The sequence below is a fragment of the Pseudochaenichthys georgianus genome, chromosome 7 (assembly GCF_902827115.2).
Source record: "Pseudochaenichthys georgianus chromosome 7, fPseGeo1.2, whole genome shotgun sequence".
Lineage (NCBI taxonomy): Eukaryota > Metazoa > Chordata > Actinopteri > Perciformes > Channichthyidae > Pseudochaenichthys > Pseudochaenichthys georgianus.
This window is the reverse complement of record NC_047509.1, coordinates 25,753,770-25,776,151: the sequence shown is the minus strand read 5'-3', so window position 1 is coordinate 25,776,151 and position 22,382 is coordinate 25,753,770. Positions and strand designations below refer to the sequence as shown.

The following is a 22,382-nucleotide window of genomic DNA, read 5'->3' as shown; positions in this document are numbered from 1 at the left end:
TTCCCCACAGCAGCACATTTATGACGTCCGCTGGCGCATCATAAATACGTCAGATAGTGAAAGTGCAGTCGGATTCTCTAAAGTACCGCAGTCTCTTCTCCTAAATCCTTTTGAATTCTCCTATCCACTATCCCTTAACCCCGTGACGTTTCACTCAGAGGTCAAGGAATAGACGATAGGGTTAGACGATAGGAGCTGATTTTTTGATTATTCGACCGCAACCAACATGTTGAATCGGCCAAAAAAAGTCGGCCAAAGAAATCACTCTGATTGGCTGTTGCCTCTTTTGAATGACGAATACACACTGGACGTAAAAGTCGGGACGCCTTCGGTACGCCTTCTTTGGTCTCAGGTTGGTGTGTAGCAGCCTTTAGAGATACGAGCAGTAGGATTGTGTCACCTATGGGCAGAGCTTGTCCAGCTCTTTCTATTCTTTATGCTAAGCTAAACTTAACAAGGACTACTGGCTTGAACTTCATATGTCCTCCACATACAAGAATGTTGAATCTAACGCTTAGCAAGAATTAAAACAAAAGCTTATTTCCCAAAGAGACAAACTATTACTTTACAGATCATAACAAGTAACTGTCTCTGCCTTCATGCCCTCATTGCTGCCTGATCTCCCTCTGATACAAAAAATACAACTCCTTTCTTGTACCATCTTCCTCGGGTTGTACAAAAAAATCATGGTGTCGCCTTGTAAAAAAACAAACAACTACTATGTTTTTTTTTGCCTTTGTATGAGTCTAGTGAGGAGGGTTTTCAACATTTATCTCAGTGCACTTAATATGAAACCTTAATATTAATCATCTGGATTGTTCTCATTTCCACGTGTTACGTCCCCTAAACACATACATAATCAGGTTATATATCCCCCTCCTCCCCCTCTTCTTTAAAGTATTAATATTGTCACTGAATATCTTATCTTTTTTTCTCTGAATCATAAAACAACCACCATATAAAATCTTCGCAAATGAAATGCTCATCCCATCGGGGCAGACTTTGCTCCAGTTGTGTTCTAAAAATAGCCTGATCAAAAAGACTGCTTCTGCTATATTTGACTTCAGGTGCTTATTCCCCCATTTTCTCATTCTCACTTTCTCTCCAGTGAGCCCTCTGTGTCTACTATTTTTAGATCTTCCCATTTTAGCTCAGCAGGCGTGGGGGTAGGGGTGTTGTCGATGGGCTGTCACCAGCGTAGCACACTGTGGGTGATGCTCAAGTTGGGAAAGGGGACAGCATGAGCAGAAGGGAGGATGTGGTAGGGATGCCTTGCCTCACTGCTGTAGTACCCTTGAACATTACTGAAATAATAAATGTGCACACTGGGCCCGCATATAAATAATGGAAAAATGCCTGGAAGCCACTTTGACCGGGGTATGTTGCATTTCTGACGTTTATTATGGGGTAACAGTTGCTTAAAGGGTCGAAAAACTGTCTTGTCACCAGAATGTCAGCACTTCTCAGCCTCTGTCCATTGCACACTGAATACCAGCTGGTGCAAGGATGGGGTTGTACTGTGGCAGAGCTAGAGTGTGTTTGTGTGTTACAGTATGAATGAAAGGTTTTTGTAGCTAAAAACTGTGTACACTTCTGCAGAGGGATAAAGGGTTAATAGTTGATCAGTGAATTCATTCTCGGTAAAAATACAGAGGGTTTGGTGCTTCTTCTCATCATATCTCTCCTTCCTGCCTTCTTCTATTCCATCTCTTTCTTAATCTCTTACTCTTTCTGACTCTAGTCATCTTTTCTAATCATTTATTTGCCCCCCCCTCTCTCTTTCTCTCTTTCCATTCCTCCTTTATTCTCTTTTCTTCAGATTTCCCTCCTTTCTCCCCCATCTCTCGCCCTCCTCGCTGGCAGAGACTCAGCTGGCCTCCCGTGACACAAAAACAAGCCTGGTTGCCACGGCAACCTCCTATAGTCCACATGAAGTGATGCACATTTATTTTTAGATGCCTCCCATTCAAGACAATCAGCAACGGGTTAACGGGTGCACTTGTGCCACAGTTGTGGTTATCCGAGTTATGGAGCACACACAGACATTTTTCTTCATTGCAGTCCCCTCAATACAAGGGATGGTTATGAAAACAAGTCGTATATTATTAAACCTTATTCAAGAATATGCATAGAAAACCTATAATTTTCTATGTAATTTCCAAAACTGAATAAGCAGTAAATTTTTTCCATTATTGTGTAGCAACAACATACTGTACAAATCAGTAATATCATTTGTGTGTTTGATAGTCAATAATATACATGTATTTGGTCAAAACTTGGATGAAACAGAAATGTCACTTTTTGGGTATTTTGAAATGTATGGATATAATTTTTATCTACTACATTTCCTATAATGACCCTTAGCAGTACTAAAGAAGAAAGAGGAGAGACATTAATAACCCAAAGTTCAATACAAGTATGTGTTATAATATTTGTTATTTGAAGCTTCTAAGCAAAATCTATACATCTCTGTGTTTTAGCCCTGCAAATGATTCATTCCTTAAATCACTGCCACATTTCCTAAGGCATAAATAAAGCAATATAAACATTGTTGAATTAGGTTTTCTAAGATATGATCGGAACCCATCCTTTTCTGAAAATCAATTTGGAAGCTGAAACTTGCTTGAGATAGGTGATTTAGTCGAGTGAATATCTTGTGTTACTTTACTTGAACTGTTAGTATTGCAAGTTAAAGCTTTGTCTCTCTTAATCTACTTCTGTGTTGTGCTTTCAGTTATTAAATAAAATTACTTGTTAAACAGAATGCAAAATATAACTACCAATTGCGGTTGTATACATCATATTACGCAACACAGCTGTTGTCGAAACGTTAATGTTGCCCAGATTATTGAGGAGCTCTGGATGATTGCTTCATAGGCTGAACTACAAACACAAACACAAAAGAAACTCATAATATAAAATATAAAATATGAATCATGACTCTCCCTGAGGTTTCTCCCATGTTTCCCTTTAAACTGTGGGTTTTACAAGTGTTTCCTTGTACGATGTGAGGGTCTAAGGACAGAGGGTGTCGTATTGTCATACTGATATTCTGTACAAACTATGAAGACCACTGAGACAAAATGTAACATTTGTGATATTGGGCTATATAAATAAACATTGATTGATTGATGACTGAACAGATGGATCCATGGACAGGCCTTTAGGAAGAGCCCTCTTAGAGTATTTGGAAGGATTTGTTTGACGTTCAAGGGAGACCTGCAGCAAATGAAATACTTTTCTTACATACAGGTTAGTATCCACGCTCATGCCGGCCCAGATGGCTATTATGTTTCTTGAGTGGGGTGCTCACAGCTTAGTGAGACTTTAGAGACACTTGGCAAGTCCACTGATGCCCCGTGCCATTATAACAACAGCTTGTGCCAACACACAGGAACCCCTCTGGCATTTCGCTGGACAAGCTTTGTCCCCGTTCCAAGTTGACAGAATTTGTCACACTCCATTCAACTGTCCACCTAATGGATGCACAGCCCGCCAGGTCAAACAGCTGTTTCTCTCGGCCGATTGACTCAATCCGCCAAGGCTCTGAGGTCTGGCTTGACTTGATTCCCAGTGTTTACACAGTGATCTATTGTAACTTATAATGTATTTATTACTCTTTTTTATATTGCAACAAATATGTTTTATAAAAGGTCTCAAAGGCTATTGAACGGATACATGACATTTGGTTCTGGGGTTCATCACTTTTCTGTAATGTGTGTCAGTGGCGGCTGGTGGAAAATATCTTAGGTGGGGCTGTAGAAATGGTGACACAATACTAGGGGGGTCCGGGGGGATGCTCCCCCGGTAAAACAAATTGAGAAATGACCCCTTAAATTATGACTTCTGGTGATGTTAGAGGGGGGTGGGGGGGAAGGACAAATTGAGGCTTAAAAATATGAGAAGACTGATCAATACCTCCATAATCCTCAGTGTGGTTAGCTATGAATCTTCCAAAACTTCGAAACACCTTGTCCTGGACATAGTTTCTACAGTATAAACTGTGCAACACTACAGTAGGCCCACACAAACTGCAGAACACCGGGGCTTTGGGAACAATCAAATTATTTAATTCCCATTTAACCTGTTAAGGGGCTTTTTCCGCTGTTTTATTTCTCACGAAACTGTGTCTCAGGCAGTGGCGACTGGTCATTAGGGGCAGGTGGGGCACAGCCCTACCTAGTGTCAGCAGAAAGTATTAAAATAATGATTACAACAAAATGCAAAAAATAAATTAAAATATATTTTAAGATCATGTTTAATCATCTGATTCGTCTGTACATTGCTGTTTTAGTATGTGTTCTTCTAATTAGTGTCTACAGTGTGTGCCTATTGAGCTGTTTAGAGCCATGTGGGACAAAACCCGATCCTGCCCCTCCCTCTCACTGTCTAAGTGAACGGTGACTGTAAAAACTACACTGCGCATGCTCAGAGTATTTTCCTATTTAATGTGTGTGGCAAAAAATAATGACCATAGGGGCATAGTGCTGCCATCCCCACCATACGTCATCTCACATCATTCAGAGCTGATTGGCTGTAAGTATGTGTGCCGCGAAAAGTGTGGTGTGTGAAGAGCAGGTGAAGAGGAGGAGAGAGACGCGTCCTAAAACCAGGAAGTAAGCTGCGCATGGCTTCCCTCCACAAAAAAGCAATGAGATTTATCCATAGCATTTTAGAAAATAGCTCAAAATAAGATCTGTGGGAAACGTAGCTGTTAGATAAATGCACGTTTTGTTCAGCTGGATAATATCCACATGTCTACCCTACTTTTATAATTTTCGAATCATAAATCCATCATTTAGATTTATGATAGACTTTTGAAACTACAAGAAGATAAGGAGGACTTTTACAAAAAAGTAATAGAGATTTTTGTCCAGAAGGATAGGCAAATGGACTTCATCTTCAAGTCAAGGTAAGACCGCCATTTTATTGAAAATGGGATCTTACTAAGAGAGAACAATTAAATATTTAAATGATAAAATTACATTTTTTGGGTATCCTTCTGCTGAACTGTCTGTTTAAAATTAATTGAAGCATCAAACTAAAGAGGCTTTTGAAAATAATATTATATTTTTATTTAGGTCAAAATATAATATTTGTAAAGCTGAAGAGTCAGTGCCAGTGCCTCACCAGCCATGAACCTCACTGCAGAAGCTTATAGACATCTAAGTTTTTTGTGCCCCACCACTTTTGTACATATAGAAACGCCACTGGTCTCAGGGTTCTTAAAATGTAATAAACTATTCATGTGTCATACTCATTTAACCGGAAGAAACTATAGGTTACTTACATAACCCCAGTTCTCAGAGTAACATGAAGTGAGATGTCTCACTATGGGATGTGCCTCATCGCGGAGCAAACAGAAGCATCAATCTCATTACGCCAATCCTGATTGGCTGGTGATCTTGACGTCAGGGGAAATCACCCCCTATAAGTAGCTTGCGCCACAACGCATGCGTCATTCAAAATAAGCACCTCTTCTCGCTTCACCATAGCAAGGAGGGCCGTCTGGTGAGACATCTCACTTCATGTTACTCTGAGATCTGGGGTTACGTAAGTAACCTATAGTTCTCATTCATAACACTCCGTTCGATGTCTCACTATGGGATATTGTAGCTCCCGTATTGCCAGACGAGCTTATCTCGAAAATCACCGATCAACCAGAATTTAACAGGTAGAGTCCCGACTCAACAGGGTGCCCAGCACTGCTCGGGCCACGCTTGGAGCGGAGACGTCTAGCCTGTAAAAGCGGACAAAAGTGAGCGGCGAGGACCAGCTCTTGGATGGAAACACCCTTGAACAAAGCCCAGGATGTAGGCAGGCCCCGAGTCGAGTAAGCCCGCAGACCCGAAGGTGCTTGCAAATTCTGACTCGTATAGGCCAAAGCAATTGCCTCCACAATCCAGTGGGAGAGCCGTTGCTTAGTAACAGGCTTATCCTTGTGAGGGTTAGCCCAGGACACGAAGAGTTGGTCATTAAGACGAAGCTCTTTTGATCTGTCCATATATGTGTGTAAAGCCCGGACTGGACACAACAGATCCTGCTGCTGCTCCCCGGAGGAAACCAGGGGCGGAGGAAATGCCTCAATGTCAATTGGGGTACATGAACCAACCACCTTTGGTGTAAAGGCAGGGTTGGTTTTCAACAACACTCTCATTTTCCCTGGGGCGAACTGAGTGCATGAGGGATGTACAGACAGCGCATGAATATAGCTGACCCGCTTGGCGAATGCCAGGGCCAGTAACAGCACTGTCTTGAGTGACAGATGTTTCATGTCAGCTCCTTCCAGGGGTTCAAATGGGGTCATTTTGAGCACATTTAAAACCACTGCCAGGTCCCATAAGGGCACCAGCGACCTGGAGACAGGGAGGAGCCTGCGAGCTCCCTTCATAAAACGGCAAACCAAAGGATGTTGGCTAGCCGTCTTACCCTCAAAGCCCACATGGCATGCAGCAATAGCAGCCAGGTACACCTTGATCGTGGAGAAATCTCTGTGCTTATCGATCAAGTCCTGTAGAAATGATAAAATCACCCCGACAGGACATTGAAAAGAGATGTGTCCTTCTTGAAGGCACCACTCCTCAAACACCCTCCACTTACAGTCGTAAAGAGACCTGGTGGAGGAAGCTCTCGCACTCTGAATAGTGTTTGTCACCTTCTGAGGGAGTCCCACTGTATTCAGATTGTACCACTCACGGGTCAGGCCCATAGTGCCCCGCGCTCTGGGCGTGGGTGAAGGATCGCCCCCCCCGCCTGAGACAATCTGTCCCTGCGTGGTGGGGGCTGCCATGGCTGCTCGCACAACAGCTGATATATCTCCGCCAGCCCGTATATTGCGGGCTAGGGCGGAAACATCAGAGTAAGTGTGTGGCGTTGCTCCTTCACTCTGGCCAGAGTTGGGGGTAACAGAGCCAGGGGTAGGAACGCGTACAGAGGACCCGGAGGTCAATCGTGTACGAGTGCGTCCCCGCCTAACAGTGCGTTTAAATCGTGCATTAAAGAGAACAGTTGTCATTGAGCATTTTTTCTTTATGCGAACAGATTTAACGTGGCTCCGCCGTAACGCACCCACAGCGGACTCACGATCCTTGGATGAGGAGTCCAGTCTGCATAGAGTGGTGCACCTCTGGACAGTAGTTCTGTCCCGAGGTGCATCACTCCCGGTACCTGTGTCGCTCTCAGAGAGAGGAGACGTCTGCCGCTCCAAGGGATCAGTTTGTGTGCCAGTGTGTGTAACTGGAGACAACGCAACCTCCCTTGGCGGTTCATACACGATATCGTGTTGTCTGTCCTCACGAGGACATGGTGTCCTCTGAGAGAAGGCAGGAAGCGTTTTAGGGTGGGGAACACCGCTAAAAGCTCCAGGTGATTTACGTGCGCCCGCTGGAGGTCTCTGCTCTAGAGACCTCTCACCGGGCGACCTTCGTAAATACCCTATCAGCCTGTCTGACATGCGACCGTGGTGACCACCTTCCGTGAAAGGACAGCACCTGTAGGCGCGTCCCGCACTAGAAAAGTCGGGTGTCGTGCCACTACGCATTACATAATAACCAATACTCTCCGTTTTATTATGAGACCCATGTTGAGCGGGTGCTTTACGAGGACATTTGTCTGCGTAATCTGACTCTGCTCGGCGGGCATTATAGATAAAACCCTTCTTTCTAGGAGAGAGAGAAGCTCTCTCTCCAGAATATGGGTTGACTCTCTCTGGGCTTGTGAAAACAGATAAAGTATAACTGTTTTGAGAAGCCCAGGCAGATGTCGTGAGTATCTCCTGCTGTATGCTCCATAGAGCCAGCTGAGATGTCACGCTTACGGCTCCAGCCGGCACTGCACATGCGTGTGGCGGTGGTGCCTTCACAGACCCGTCAATAATCCCCCTTTTGAGAGATGCCGTAGCAGCTCTCAAAAGGGGAAGAATTGGCGGGCTGTTTATTGGTTTTATTGATTTTCTTTTCATTTTTTTGAGCTGCGCCCTCGGCCTGAAGCCTGGATGCGACAGCGGCAAATGTTTTATGACAGAGGAATCAATCAGCATGTGACATGTGTTTGTGCGGACTTGAGGATGGTGTTTAGGCATCTCTCGAGGCGGCGGGAACACATTCACGGAGGGGAGAAGGAGGGGCTGTCACGCCGCTCGCTTCTTCTTCCTCGACTGCTGGCCGAAATTCTGGGTTGGCTGAGCCTGAGCTGCAGCCGGAACCGGAGATTTTCTCGGCCAACTTGCCCTTGTCTCCAGCCTGGGCTGCGATCTCTGCTTAACCGGTGCTTTGAACCGGGCAGAGTTCGCTTGGGTGAAGGACTGCTGCTGCGAGGGCAGCGGCTGGGCCCTTCGAGGGAGGCAGAGGTGGAGTGCCTCGTCCTCCTTCTTATTCGTCTCACACCTCCTTTGCATGGAGGCGAGAGCGGAGCCGAAAATTCCCTCGGGAACGATGGGCATATCCAGCACATCTTCCCTTTCTCGGTCAGGGAGGTTGGTGAGGTTGAGCCATCTCGCTCTTTCCTGCACCACCATGATCCCCATTACTTTGCCCGTGGCCTGGACGGCGCAGTGCTGGACATGGAGGCAAATGTCCGTGACCGCTGCCATCTCGTTCAGAGTGGCTGCTCCCGGGCTACCCGACAGGTCCTCGCAGAGCTCCGCTTGGTTAGCAGCGAGGACACGTTCAGGGCCCTGGCGGACAGCGCTGCAGCTTTATAGGACTTTTCAGTCATTGTGGACTGAAAGCGGTCCGCTTTTGCTGGCAGCGTGGGGTTCCTGCTAGGTGAGGAGCCCACCTTCGGTAGAAGGTGGGCCGCCACCAGCGGTTCCATGGGCGGTATGCGGAGCAGGCCGAGCCTCTCCATTCCATCGCAATCCAGGGAGGAGGCACCCTGGATTGGGACCTTGTTGCTGAAGGGCCGGTCTCTCCACGAGACCGACACTTCATCCAACATTTCTGGAAAAACCGGGAGGAGTTGCCTCCCTTTGCCCGCTGTTTGGGGAAGATGCTTCCCCTCGTAGTGGGACCTGGAGGTCTCCTTGGCCATTTCAGGCCACGGAACATTGAGTCTGACCGCAGCGCGTTTGCACACGGCCTGCAGGTCCATGCTCAGACCGGGCGAAGCTGGTGTGCTGTCGCCCGGGAGAGCAGCCCTCGCTCCAGGCTTTGCAGCCTGGGCTGATGACATGAAGGTGTCCTCTTCTTGGTCATCTGATTCGGACAGGAGGAACGCCAGGGCGTCCTCCTCATCGTCCTCCTCGTAATCCAACTCAAGGACATCCTCCGCGGGTGAGACCATGGTGAGGTCTAACCGGGAGCCCCAGCTTGGTAAAGAGCGGGAATCCGTTCCTGCGTGTCTTGTCGTCACCGGGTCCCGGCCCTTAATCCGGAGAAAAAAGGACAGTGTGGGTCTTTTATTCCCGGAGAAATACTTACTGGTGTGGCAGTATGCTCCTCTTTTAATCCTTTTCCCCTCCGTGGAGGAGAGAAAATAAAAAAACGTCCTCGCTACCGTGGTGTCGGTAGAGAGGGAGCGAGCTAGCAACAGGTGTGCTGCTAGCTTGAAGAAAAAAATCGGACCTACCTTACTTTCTCGTAGAGAAGGGCGAGGTCGATTTTTGAAGTACTAACGGCGTTAGTACTACCGTCTTCCTGCGAAGCAGAAGGAGTAGCCGGCTAGCGCCCGTCGACCGAAATGGTATTTTGGGTTCAGTCTGTGGACAGTGAAGCTTGCCCGGCTACTGTGAGATGTGCTCTGAAGCGAGAAGAGGTGTTTGAATGACGCATGCGTTGTGGCGCAAGCTACTTATAGGGGGTGATTTCCCCTGACGCTGACGTCAAGATCACCAGCCAATCAGGATTGGCGTAATGAGATTGATGCTTCTGTTTGCTCCGCGATGAGGCGCATCCCATAGTGAGACATTGAACGGAGTGTTATGAATGAGAACTCAGCTAACTGATGATATGAACCATTTTTACCGAAATAAAACACAAGTCTCACAAGAAGCTAACCTTTTGCTAAATGAGCCCTGAGCGAAAAAATGCTAATGCACTCTAGGTATAAATCGATCGATATACTTATCGGATATGCACAATCAAGCTTATGCTAACAAGCTGAGAAATATAAGTATCATCACTGAGCGATCAGAACTCGTGACAGGGGATGCAAATACAGACATCACACGACGTAGCTTTAGGTAGCAATTCTAGCAAAACACGGAGATATGCTCACCTTTTGCTGTTATTCTGATCAAAAGTTGTGTTCAATGGCATTAAAACGAGAAAAACGCGGCTGAAGGTTAATCCATAGGTTAATCCAATGTGTCTGTCACTTTGAAAAAATAATATTGATGATCCATAATTATATTTTTATGTCAAAAATTGAGTTTTCATATTAGCTGCTATAATAAATAAATATAATAATAGATTTAATTTGTTAGCGCTTTTACAGGTGCTCAAAGACGCTTTACATATATAGTGAAGATAAAATAAAATAAAATAAAGGAACAACAAATAAATATATAGTTAAAGTTAAAGTCAAATAATACAATTTGTTTTTTGAAGGTGGTGAGGTCAGTGCAGTCTCTGATGGGTTGTGGGAGTGAGTTCCAGAGGGAGGGGGCAGCGACGGATAGCTTCCAGAGTGTATGACAGCTCCCTGTTTTGTATCCTTGGATACGAGTTAAAACAACTCACAGACTGCCTTGGGCCGGGCGCTGAAATTGTAGCCCTTAGACCATCAGATCTGACGATGCTGATTTGCTGAAATTATGTTTCGGCGGCATAGTACTTTTCAGGTAGCAACAGTCAGCACTTGGTTGGCTGCTGCTGCACTTAGGGCTCTTTTCTTACCGCCCAGACGAGAGAGGGTAATGATACACGGGCAAAGATTTCTGCGGCCAGGCAGGACTTATCAGTAACTTTAGACATCGTAACACAATTTTAAAGGAGATTTTATTGTAGATTATACATTTTTCTGATACCAACTATATGTTCCTTTTTTATTAAAAATAAAAAATATATATTTGTTTTTAAACGTATTTTTTAAATTTATTTTTTATCTCTAAATTAAATCTTAATTATTTAAAAATAATTAATTAACTAATTAAATCTAAATATTTTCTATCTAAAATGTGGGAAGAGGGGGGGCGGCGCCCCTAGAGCCCCTATGGGCCGGCCACCACTGATGTGTGTTTAGTGCTGATCATGAACAAATGTGTGCCAGCTAATGTGCTACACAAGGTTGTGAAATTGTAAACATGTTTCTACATTTAAGTATTATAATTAAGAGTAAATTAGCATGCTAATGTTCTTGTAGAGTCTAACAGAGCGGCTAACATGGCTGTGTTCTCTCATCTTGTTCAAAAAAGAGCCATTGGGCTTTACACAGTCTTGCTTTGTGTAACGGAGGTGATCTCTGGGCCCATAGATTTCGGCCTCCGTTACGGGTAATATAGCACTAAAAACATTGCACAGGAAGCATGGGAATATATGTAATTGATGTAACTAGTTTGTCTGTCTCTGTTTCCTGGTTTCATGTTAAAAGTGTTCCCCTTCCCCCATGTCTGTGGCTGTTGATTGTGTGCACCTGGTGCCTTGTGTTGTCTCCTCCCCCCCACCTGTGTCGAATTGCTGATTAGTGTGTGTATTTAGGGTCTGTTGCCCTGTCTGTTTGGTGGCTGGGAGGCTGGTAGTTGGTGACTGTGTGCACAGGAACAGCAAGATTGAGGCTGTGTCCTGTGCTCAAGTTTAATAAATGCCCACACCGGGTTATATTTTTGGACGTTCTGCCTCTGCCTCCTTGCTTGGTCGGGCCGCTCAATTGTCAGCTTCACAATTGGTGTCAGAAGTGGGATTGACCAAGTGAGGAGGTGAGAGTGATGGAGGAACTGCGGGAGATGATGAGGTCACTCCTGCAGCTTCAGGCAGCCGGTGAGCAGCAGTTCGCACGGGAAGAGGAACGGAGACTCCGGAGGCAGGACGGCAGATTGGCTGGAGGCTCGACGGGCGCTGGCTCTGCCGCTGAGGCATCAGAGATCCTGGCGGAGAACCAGAGATTGGTGCAAGAGCAGAAAGAGGAGCAGCTCTGGTTACAGAGGGAAGAAGAGAGGAAGGCAGAAGCATTGAGAACGGTTGGAAAGATGGCGGCGCACACTCAGGAGAATAACAAGCCAAGGAAACCTGGAGGAAAGGAGTCGCAGCTTTTGATAATTGCCAAAACTCCGGAGTTCGTCCGGGAGGTGATGGGTTCCAGCGCCGGTGCAGGCTGTGCTGTGCTTAAGGAAACAACAGCAGGATTAAGGCTGGTAGTGTGTATGAGATCCTGGTGGCTGCAGGCTGTGCCCACGTGAACAGCAGCAGCACGATTGAGGCTGTGTGTATTGTGTTCATGCTGTAATAAATGCCCACATCGGGTTATATTTGGCACGTGCTGCCTCTGCCTCCTTGCTTGGTCTGGGCCGCTCAATTGTCAGCTTCACACTTTGTAATAATTGTTATACATACACAAGTGAATTGCATATACATTTTGCTCACAATTGGAGAGACTCCAGTTGAAGACACCATAAAACAAGCATGCTGCTATCATGTGTGAATAGACAGTCCTTTCACAAACCTATCCATCATCCGTCTCACATTGTCTCCTGCCAGGATCACATGTTTCCTTTGGACAGAAACCATATCTTATATTGTTAAAAACAGCTATTCTTCATTAGCATTAGTCAGGTGTACAGTTTATTTTAATTGGCATGCTCATTAAACCATCTCAAGCTGACTATACTTTAAAAAGTGCAATTAAGTAATGTTTAGGTCCTCAGGGGCCTGAGTAGCAGAGAGAGGGGGGAGGGGTTAAAGAGAGGGATATCAGGGGTATGACGGAAAGAACAAATGAGAATAAAACAAACGGCCTCAGGCCAGGGGCGGACTGGCCATCGGGACGGGCCGGTACTGAAGTGGGCCGGTCGGACGATGTGGGCCGGCCGGTAACCGGCAGGGCTCGACATTAAATGGCCCGCTGGCCCGGAAGCACTATTTAGACACCCCGGGCCAGCATAACGTACTTTCCACTTGCCCGCTCGGGCCACTAAAAATATTGCTTTAAAGTAATTGTCCTGTGGTATTGGTATTTTGACTAGCAATTTACTTAAATTGTTGCGTTTATCAACGCTACAACATAGCTTTCCGTGAGTCGGTTGTCGTTGTTGTTGGGTGAAAAGCAAACAGCTGTTTGCTGCGGAGCGCAGCGGGAGCGCGATCCTTCACTACAGACTATCGCGCCACCTAACCATTCGCCAAATGTTTTTAATATCAGCGGTAACCGGCCAAGCGCCGGGCAAAAAACAATCTTCAAATAAAAGAAAGTCACCGGAGGAGTTAAAGGAGAGTGACAGGGAGCATGAGAAGAAGAGGGAGAGAAAGTTTCAGCCAGCTTGATCGATGGAGTTGGCTGCAGTGACGCGTCCTAAAACCCTTTTATAATCTGTATCTATCGATTAGATTTATGATTCGAAAATTATAAAAGTAGGGTAGACATGTGGAGATTATCCGGCTGAACAAAACGTGCATTTATCAAACAGGTTTGTTTTCCACAGACCTTATTTCCAGCTATTTTCCAAAACCCTTGTCGAGGGAACCAGCAGCTTACTTCCTGGTTTCAGGACGCGTCACTGCACCTCTCAATATGATGCCAATATAAACAAGGTCTTCTGTCGGCTCTGTACATCAATGCCGACCTATGCTGACAAGTAAGTGAAGAGTAGACAATATAAAGGTATTGGCAAAATGTCCCAGCAGTTTAGGATAATGAAGGTTCTAATCAAATAAATTACATAGCCATTACATGTCTAACTCCTAATGACAGGAAGGCAGAAAGTGCATTATACAAATAATAATAATAGCAGACATTTTTTAACAATGACCACAATATCATTATTTTAATAAACCAAATATGAACAATTGAGGAAAATGAGGAATAACTGATGATTAAAATGTTGTAGTACAAGTAGTAATGTAGTTAGTGCATACATTACTATTGCAACAAATGTGTTCATTTTCTTATTAGTCGATTTTTTTTTTTTTTGGACGAATGCTCCGGCCCGGTAGACATTATTTACCCTTAATGTCTACCGCTAGTAAATTGTCTACCACCCCACCCGGTCGACAATTTACTTGCGGTACCGCGGTGGGCCGGCGGTACCGAAGTGGGCCGGTCGAGAGTCCCGGGCTGATTTGTAGTCCCAGTCCGCCCCTGCCTCAGGCAATTGTTAACAAATATACCAAACACTTCCAAATGGCTGCATTTTACCACAATGCAGACACTGCATCCCTGAATGTTCTTCTATTAACACATACCCTGAGATTTGAACACTCTTTACCAACCTATTGTTATTCTTACCATACTAATGACACCTTGTGTCAAATATCTGTTATCTTTGGTGACTACAAAGAGATGCAACAGACCAATAATCATTTAAATTGTATTATTTTTACTGATACTACTCGTCAAAAGTAGTCACACCATTTTAGTTTTATTTAGTTGTGGTTGCATGACTGCTGTCTTTATGAACTGTGTTTGGGCTTATAATGAAATCATTTTATACCAATGTGCTGTGTTAAGTGATGGATTTCTTCAGTACGCTCAGTAGACTATCAAGCAGATGATTTATAAACTGCTGATCGGTGCCAGGGTCTCAAATCAGCTTATATGGTGTATTTCAAGTATACTGTATTCCTCTTTCCGTCAACACAGGGATTATACATTACATTACATTTAGCTGACGCTTTTATCCAAAGCGACTTACAATAAGTGCATTCGACCAAGAAAACAGAATCATATAAGTACATCAGGTTTCATAGAGCCAACACATTTCAAGTGCTACTCAACTGGCTTTAGATAAGCCAGTCCTTTGTTAGTATATAAGTGCTTTGTTAGTAATTGTATTGCTCGAAGTGGAGTCGAAAGAGATGAGTTTTCAGTCTGCGCCAGAAGATGTTTAGGCACTCAGATGACTTAAAAGATATAAACATGGATGGAGGCCTTGTTTGTGTAGCTGTCCGCCTTCCAACACAGCCACAGGTAACTGTGTCTGACCCTTCAAAAGAAAACCATTTGCTTTCTGCTCAGAAATAGTAGGAAAAACATAACCCTACTCTTCCACTGTTTTTACTTTTTAACACAATACACAGGAGCAAGACATCCCTTCCACTTGTTAGTATTTAATTTGTATGCACAGAGAGCAACACTTGCTTTTTAATGTAAAATTGTCTGCCCCCAACTACCCACAGTAAAAGAATAATGGATGGTGTAATACACAATTTGTTAGTCAATAAAACGTTAATGAAATGGCTCTGACTCTACACAATGATGGCCGTATCTACCATTGAGGTCACCGAGGTCCGGACCTCGGTAATATTTTCCGAGCTGTGTATAACAAAACTTGTGAAATAATTGCACTAAACGGGGTTCTTTGTAGTACTTCCATTTACTGACCATGGGGGCGCTGCATAACTACGTAGCCTCTGTTAAAGCAAACAGAAGAAGACGACATGTATCAACAAACCACCGCAGCCCAGACTTGTATCGGAGCAGCGAAGGAGTGATGAAGTATCTAGAGATCTGAGTCCAGCGGGCTGCTTGTGTTTCTGTTCATTAGGACATCGATCATATGACCAGCAGATCCTGTGTGAACGCTGTACGTTAGTCAGTGGACGTCCGACAACATGCACACTAACTTATATTGCAGCTATAGGGCAGGCTATACTTTGGTTTAAATTGCGTGAATAAACTAGCTAGACAGCTAAAGTTAATTACGTTCATCCAATGTCAGAAGGATTACCTTTTAACAAACGTTGTAATGCTTTTCTTTCATTTCAATTTGAGTAAAACATTGAAGATATAACATTGTATTGTTTTCTTTTTACACTGACTCAGATATAATGAAAAGACTACGTCAGTCGAAGCTCATCTTTGGTAAGAGAGAGAGACAGGACAGGCAGAGAGAAAGAGAGAGAGAAAGGGATGGAAGTCAGGGAGGAACTGGACTCACACAACATAATGTAGGCTTAATAAGCCCATCTATTTATCTATCTATGTATCTATAACAATAGTCTTCATTTACAATAGGCATAATTTTAAAACATACATAACTGTATATATTACAGTTATGATGTCATAATAACATACAATTGTATAAAACACAATTTGCTTACATCTTTGTTCTCTTTTGAGAATCAAACAAAACAGATTTAAATAAAAAAAGAATGAAAACAAACAAGTGAAATGAACTAAATAGCTGAATTGATTTTAATTCACTGGCAGGAGCGACAAGTGAGGAGGAGCAAACAGTGAACAACGAGGGAGAGATTGAACAAAGAGAAAGCGTAGAGGACAGAGAGAGTAATGAACAGGAAGAAGACAGAGAGACTAAAGACGATGGAAGAGAAGGTGCAGGTTATGGAAAGGAGAGAGACATGGAAAATGAATGTTGACAATGTGTTGTGATCATTTTAGCCTCTTCTGCATGTCCAGATCAATAGTAACAATCAACTGATTCTTATGTATTACACTTTAAAAATAATTGATGAAGACTTTGTCAGCCCACTGACATGGGTTGAAATCAATATATTATCCAATTTGTGACCCCCCACAGGACTTAAAAAGCACCTAACTAGATCATGAAAATCCCAAAAATCTCGGGGGGTATCCCCCGAACCCCCCTAGCATGTTTGGACCTCGGTATTTAGGAAATCCTGGATACGGCCCTGTACACAATCAGTTACTTTCACACACTTAAACGAGGCTCCACACTTCCTGTTTGAGGTCCAAGTTTACACATTTTGCACAAGTCTGAGCAGCCTTTTTGTTTACATAAATGTTTTAAAATACTGGAACTGTGGTCAACTTGCTCTCCGTCTTTCTATCTTTACTTTTTTATCAAAGTCAATCAACTGGAACTATCCATTACTTTCAGTAGAATGGCAAAAGTAAAATTGACTGAGCAGTATATTGACTGTTATATAACCAGCATACAACAAACACACAAAAACTAAAGCTGTGTGCAGCTAAACCTGCACGACTATTTTAATATTCTCATCACATTGGAGTTGTGACCTCTGGCACGATGGTTTGTCATATCTGTTACCAACAGTTACCACCCTTCTCCCGTGAAGTTAAGACGCCATCTGTCAGCTTTGCTGCTGAGTGGCAGGTGCTCTGGAAACTGCCAACCCCCCGAAGTGTGCACAGCAAGAGCTTCCATCTGAACATGTTATTGACACATGTAATCATTTGTACAGTTTTACATGCTAAAACATGCACAAACATAAATGTGTACATGCTCAATTACAACACAATCTCTGAGAAAAGATGCAGATGGGGGAGTGAGAAAGTGATGACACTGTCACCGGAGGTGTTGTTGTTTAAGTCACGAGGTCGCAGGGCAGTCTAATTAAACGGCGCAGGCTAGCAAATGCTTCCTCCCACGAATCGGCAGCTAAACTGAGCAAAGTGAAGGAGGAAGACAACGTTGGTTCTTCACAGGCTTGAAAGTGCGAGCAGCTGTGAATCCAGGAGGTCTTCCCAGAATTCCTTGGTGTGTGATGGTGCTTGCCAGTTCAAAAGAAAGTGAAATTTGATCATATATGATACATGGTCTGCTAAAAGTGAATAAACATATAACACCTTGTAGTTTAAGTAGTTCATAGTGCTTCAGTACAGTACAATGGTACATTACATATCCACAACAACCACAACATAACCCTAACCTTGTCATTAACCAAAATATAACTGCAGTATTTGTGACTTTTTTAGAACATTTTAATTATTATTTAATTAACATTAGTCATTTGTGTATATTGTGTAGATTTGGTATAATAGTTTTCTTTTCTTTTTTACTTTTAAATTGTACATTTAAATTGTACTTTTAATGCAGTTTAAGAAACGTACAAGGTGTCGTTGTCCTCAAATATTCTTGTAAATCATCTCAGTTGGTTTTGTTCTACTTCTTCATTCTCTGATACATAGCCTCCCCAAGTCTCAATCTTCCTTTCTGTATTTCATCAGAAGATAAATGACAATTACATAAGCCCAGAGTGGTAAATTAGATCAGAGTTTCATGCCCACGGTTAATGTGATAACAGCAGGGGAAACATTCCAGTGCACAATATGTGTAAATGATGAATGTGTCTGAAGACAAATATTTGTTTTGGCTTTTCTTCAGATTGACGGAGAGGAGGAGAAGAGACGTTTCGAGGAGGGCAATGCACGTTACGTCCAAAGTAAAGCGAAGAGACTGGCGGAGAAGGAGCGCCAGGAGTAAAGCCGCTGCTCTCAGGAGTTACATCTGCAAGCAGAGTATATCAACCCCACTCAGCACACAGTATGAAGGGAATACAAGCCTTCTTTCTGCTTCTGTAATTGTAGTCTCTTTTTAACCAAAGTGTCCAAATATGGCTGGATGTATTTTTAATTAAGAGAACATCTTTTATTCTGGGGACATTTTTATTGATGTGTCACAGTCAGTGCAGAGTGACAGTCTGACTGTAGAAGTAAGAGTACTATTTTATTTTAAGACGATTTGTAAGTATGAAGACTTCATGATCGGTGTTGTCGGTGCAAAGTGATAGTCTGAGCGCAAGGAAAATGATGAATAAGTGAGTGAATAATAATGAATAAAATATCCAAGCGTGAGTCTGGGGCTCTCGCCTCGTGTCTTTTCTAGTTTGATGGTGATGATGTCATTGTCTTGGGCATGCCTTGGCAGAGAAGGCACACGCTATCCATCTTTTCAGCACTGTGTCTTTCACAGAGGAATCAGGGGAGCTCGGGGGGCTTTGACTCAACTCACATCTCTCCCACGCCCGCCCTTCCCCCTCTCCTCTCCCCCCTCCCCTCTGCTTTCCTCCTCCTCTGCCTGTCTGTCACACTGTGACTCCAGCGTTCGCTCTGCCTTAACATGCTCTCATTTCCCTCGCCTGCTTACCATCACGTCATCATGTGTCTCCTTTCGTTTGTGATGTATATTTCTCCATTCTCTCGTTCACTCTATTTGTCCCTCTATCTCCCACAGTCTCCCTTTGTCTCTACATGAGATATGAGAACAAGCATAGTACCTGGGTTTGTGCATATGTGCACAGAGAAAGGTCAGAAAGATTAATCAAATTAGAACTCATTATGCATATGGCCACTCTGTGATTATTACCCGCCATAAAAACTCTATACTTAAATATAAAGCAGGATTGTTGATCTCATTTGGGTATTTAAAAGACTCTTCCGTGCGAGTCTGTAGGCTTCATTCCTGTGCAACAGATGGCGGAGTCTAATTTGAGATCAAAAGCAAAGTGAAATTCAAAGACTAAAGCCCTGTGAGTGAGCTCTGTGAAGAACAAAAGAGACACACAGGTTCAATCATCAGAAAAATGCCTTTATGTGTGGACCTTTGTTTGTCCTCTTACTGTTTTGCTCACACAGACAGAAACTGATTTGTCATTGCATCTTGAAGGTTATTGTTTTTCCCCTTGCTCCCTCCAGCACAGTATGTCTGCTTTTCATTCCCCCATGACAATAAAGTTAGTCTCAATCTGCACCTCAGGGAATACATCTATTTTTAACCCCAATGAAGGGAGTAAGAGAAGGAACATCGGAGATGCGAGCCGTCTCAGATGGCAAGACTTTTGAGCTTATTTAAAAAGTACATGTTCCTAATGCACACCAGCGCAGGTTATTCTGACTCTCCCTGTCCAGAAAACATTTGATTTCCCAACATTCACATGAGTGCTCATTACTGTCTTCGGCCATTGCAACTAGCATCTAGCTTTCATACAAAGAGACACAATGTGGTAACCATGGTTACTTATGTGGAAGAAAATACTTGAAATAGAAAGAGATGACATTATCAGAAATAGATGTTTTTCTTGCAGGGAAAACTTTAAATAAATCCAGCTGCACATTAAGAACAATGATTAGGGCAATGGTGCCAGAGGCCTGTCAAACTGATTTTGCCTATCAGACAATAATGTAAAAAAAACTTGATCTTATGTTTTTCATGTCTTCGCATCTAAATTAGGGGCCTATAAGCCCCCCCTGAATGATCCTCTGGTGCAGGAGAGAAAACATTTAGCAGTCTTACGGAAGAATAAACGATAAAGCGAGACGCTTTGCATTTCCTCCTCGGCTTGGAAGCGTCTCCATCGTCCGTCATTTTCTGACAGCAGGAACAAAACTTCACAACATGAGACGAGACCCAGGAACCTGAACCGTGTGCACGTCAGACTTCAAGGTCACATGTGGAAATAAGTCCGTCAATATGTGTACGTTGCTCTGCTTCTGTTTAGCTTCTTGGCAGGAGTTGCAGATGCTCAAAAAGACGTCAGACTCACAGAGTAAACGGTTCAGCAGATCAATGTTTCTTCTCTTTTTTGTTGTCAACATGTTTTGTTTGTGCTTCCTGGAACACCTTCACAGAGCAGCGATGTGAGTCCTGCATTCAGCCCTCCACTATTATCTGGGCTCGGAGCCAGGAAGGCTTTCCTTTGCAGAGAAGTAGGTGATGGGGCGTACTTTGTCTGGCCTGGAACCTCCCTTATTGTCAGCCACTGGGGACTTCTGGATTCTAAAAGAGCACATGAGTAGGACAATCAAAATAGTGTTAAGTTTTAAACTGCTGGTGTGTGTGTGTGTGTGTGTGTGTGTGTGTGTGTGTGTGTGTGTGTGTGTGTGTGGTGTGTGTGTGTGTGTGTGTGTGTGTGTGTGTGTGTGTGTGTGTGTGTGTGTGTGTGAGATATGGAGCTGACGGTGAGAGTGGGGGCAGCCCGGTGCCAGCGCAGCCAGTGGGCGGGAATGCCTTCTGTTACTTTTTACTTCCAGGTCACCTAGCATCACAGAGGAGAGGATAGAGATTTGTTTTTCCTGTCCTATCTCTAATGATAGACTTATTTAAGTCCAAAAAGTAAGCATTTGCAACACCTTATATACACACCATCATACCCAAGAAATATGTATGATGTCTTGACTGCAAGCATTCATCAAGTGTGGAAGGCCAGAATTAAAAGACACCTATTATAATTCTGATAATGTATCGCTTATTCATGCGACCTCTGACCGATTTGCCAAAGCAGACCTGACTCACTTTACACTGACAACTTAATAATGATAGTAGAGAGTAGATTAGGGCCAGCTCGCACAGACGCATTAAAATATAACAGCGCAGTTCACCATCTAATCGGTTTGGACATTATGTGTCAATTCAATTGTGCCATTCGCTCGAAACGTTGCTTTAAAAATGTGAATATGCCATCGTAAAAAAACAATTTCCACTCATTTGACTTCACAACCTTTCCATCCTTTGTTCTGTTTCTCTCACACATGCACCCACTTTCAACTGCAGTTCTCTCATCACGGCTTTTATAATAATCTTGGCGTCCTCAGCTTCTGCACCTTTACATGTTTTAAGAAGTACTAACAAATGTTTAGTACTTCGTATGACGTATGATTCATCTGTTTATTCATTTGTTTACAGCTGCAAAATGAGCTGGGTTTTATGAGTTTCTCCACACATTGACCCTCTGAGGAAGCTTGTTCAAGCACAATCAGTGAGAGATCTACACCATAACATCACAACTTGACTGTTGGGGTGCAAAGGTTGCAGTTTAATGTTTGTAGTAAAGAGTATTTTTATTACCTGGGACCTGTTTACCATCCATCCATCCATCCATCCATCTTCTCCCGCTTATCCGTGGTCGGGTCGCGGGGGTAGCAGTTCCAGCAGAGAGCCCCAAACTTTCTTTTCCCTGGCGACATCAACCAGCTCTGACTGGGGGATCCCAAGGCGCTCCCAGGCCAGCGAAGAGATATAATCCCTCCACCTGGACCTGTTTACATTGCAGCTATTTCCACTTACCTTGCAGAAAACAGACACAATGATGGTCATTGCAATAAGGTCCAACAATGCAAATAACACAAGTGCTCAGACAACCAAATACCTTAAAAATCTCTTTATCGCAATTATCCCAATATAAACCACCAATTGTTTAAATGAAATAAAAAGTTGAACGCCCCAAACTGTTTGCTTAAAATATCTAATGCACACAAAACTGCATACTGGAAGCCTAAGGGAAGATATTACAACATTTGATAACACAAGAAACTTGTATCTTTTGTTTTCAATGTCTTTAAAATCAGATATAAAACTGAGGGGAAATTCCCCAGCCTGCCTGAGTTTCTGGAGGATCTCTCCTTTAAAGGCTCTCAGATACAGTACATCCTGGCTTTATTGCAGCTCTGTGTATCTGTTTTATTAAATGAGAAGCAGGGAGAGAGAGCTCCTCAGATGAACCATTAGCAAGATACATAAAAATGAAAATAATCCTTATAATAGTGGCAGAAACCAAGGCACCAGGGACCTC

The 22,382-nt window shown here is 43.6% G+C and overlaps 1 protein-coding gene across 4 annotated transcripts in view; it reads left to right on the top strand.

The window, feature by feature from the left end:
- The window catches only part of acot7 (acyl-CoA thioesterase 7), a 70,604-nt gene extending 51,940 nt beyond the window's left edge, over positions 1-18,664 (top strand). For all 4 annotated transcript variants that reach the window (XM_034088249.2, XM_034088250.2, XM_034088248.1 and 1 more), the window contains one exon: positions 18,200-18,664. In XM_034088249.2, the coding sequence (XP_033944140.1) occupies positions 18,200-18,298 (99 nt within the window). In that variant the 3' untranslated portion in view covers positions 18,299-18,664. The remainder of the gene's footprint in view (positions 1-18,199) is intronic.
- Positions 18,665-22,382: the final 3,718 nt, after the last annotated feature.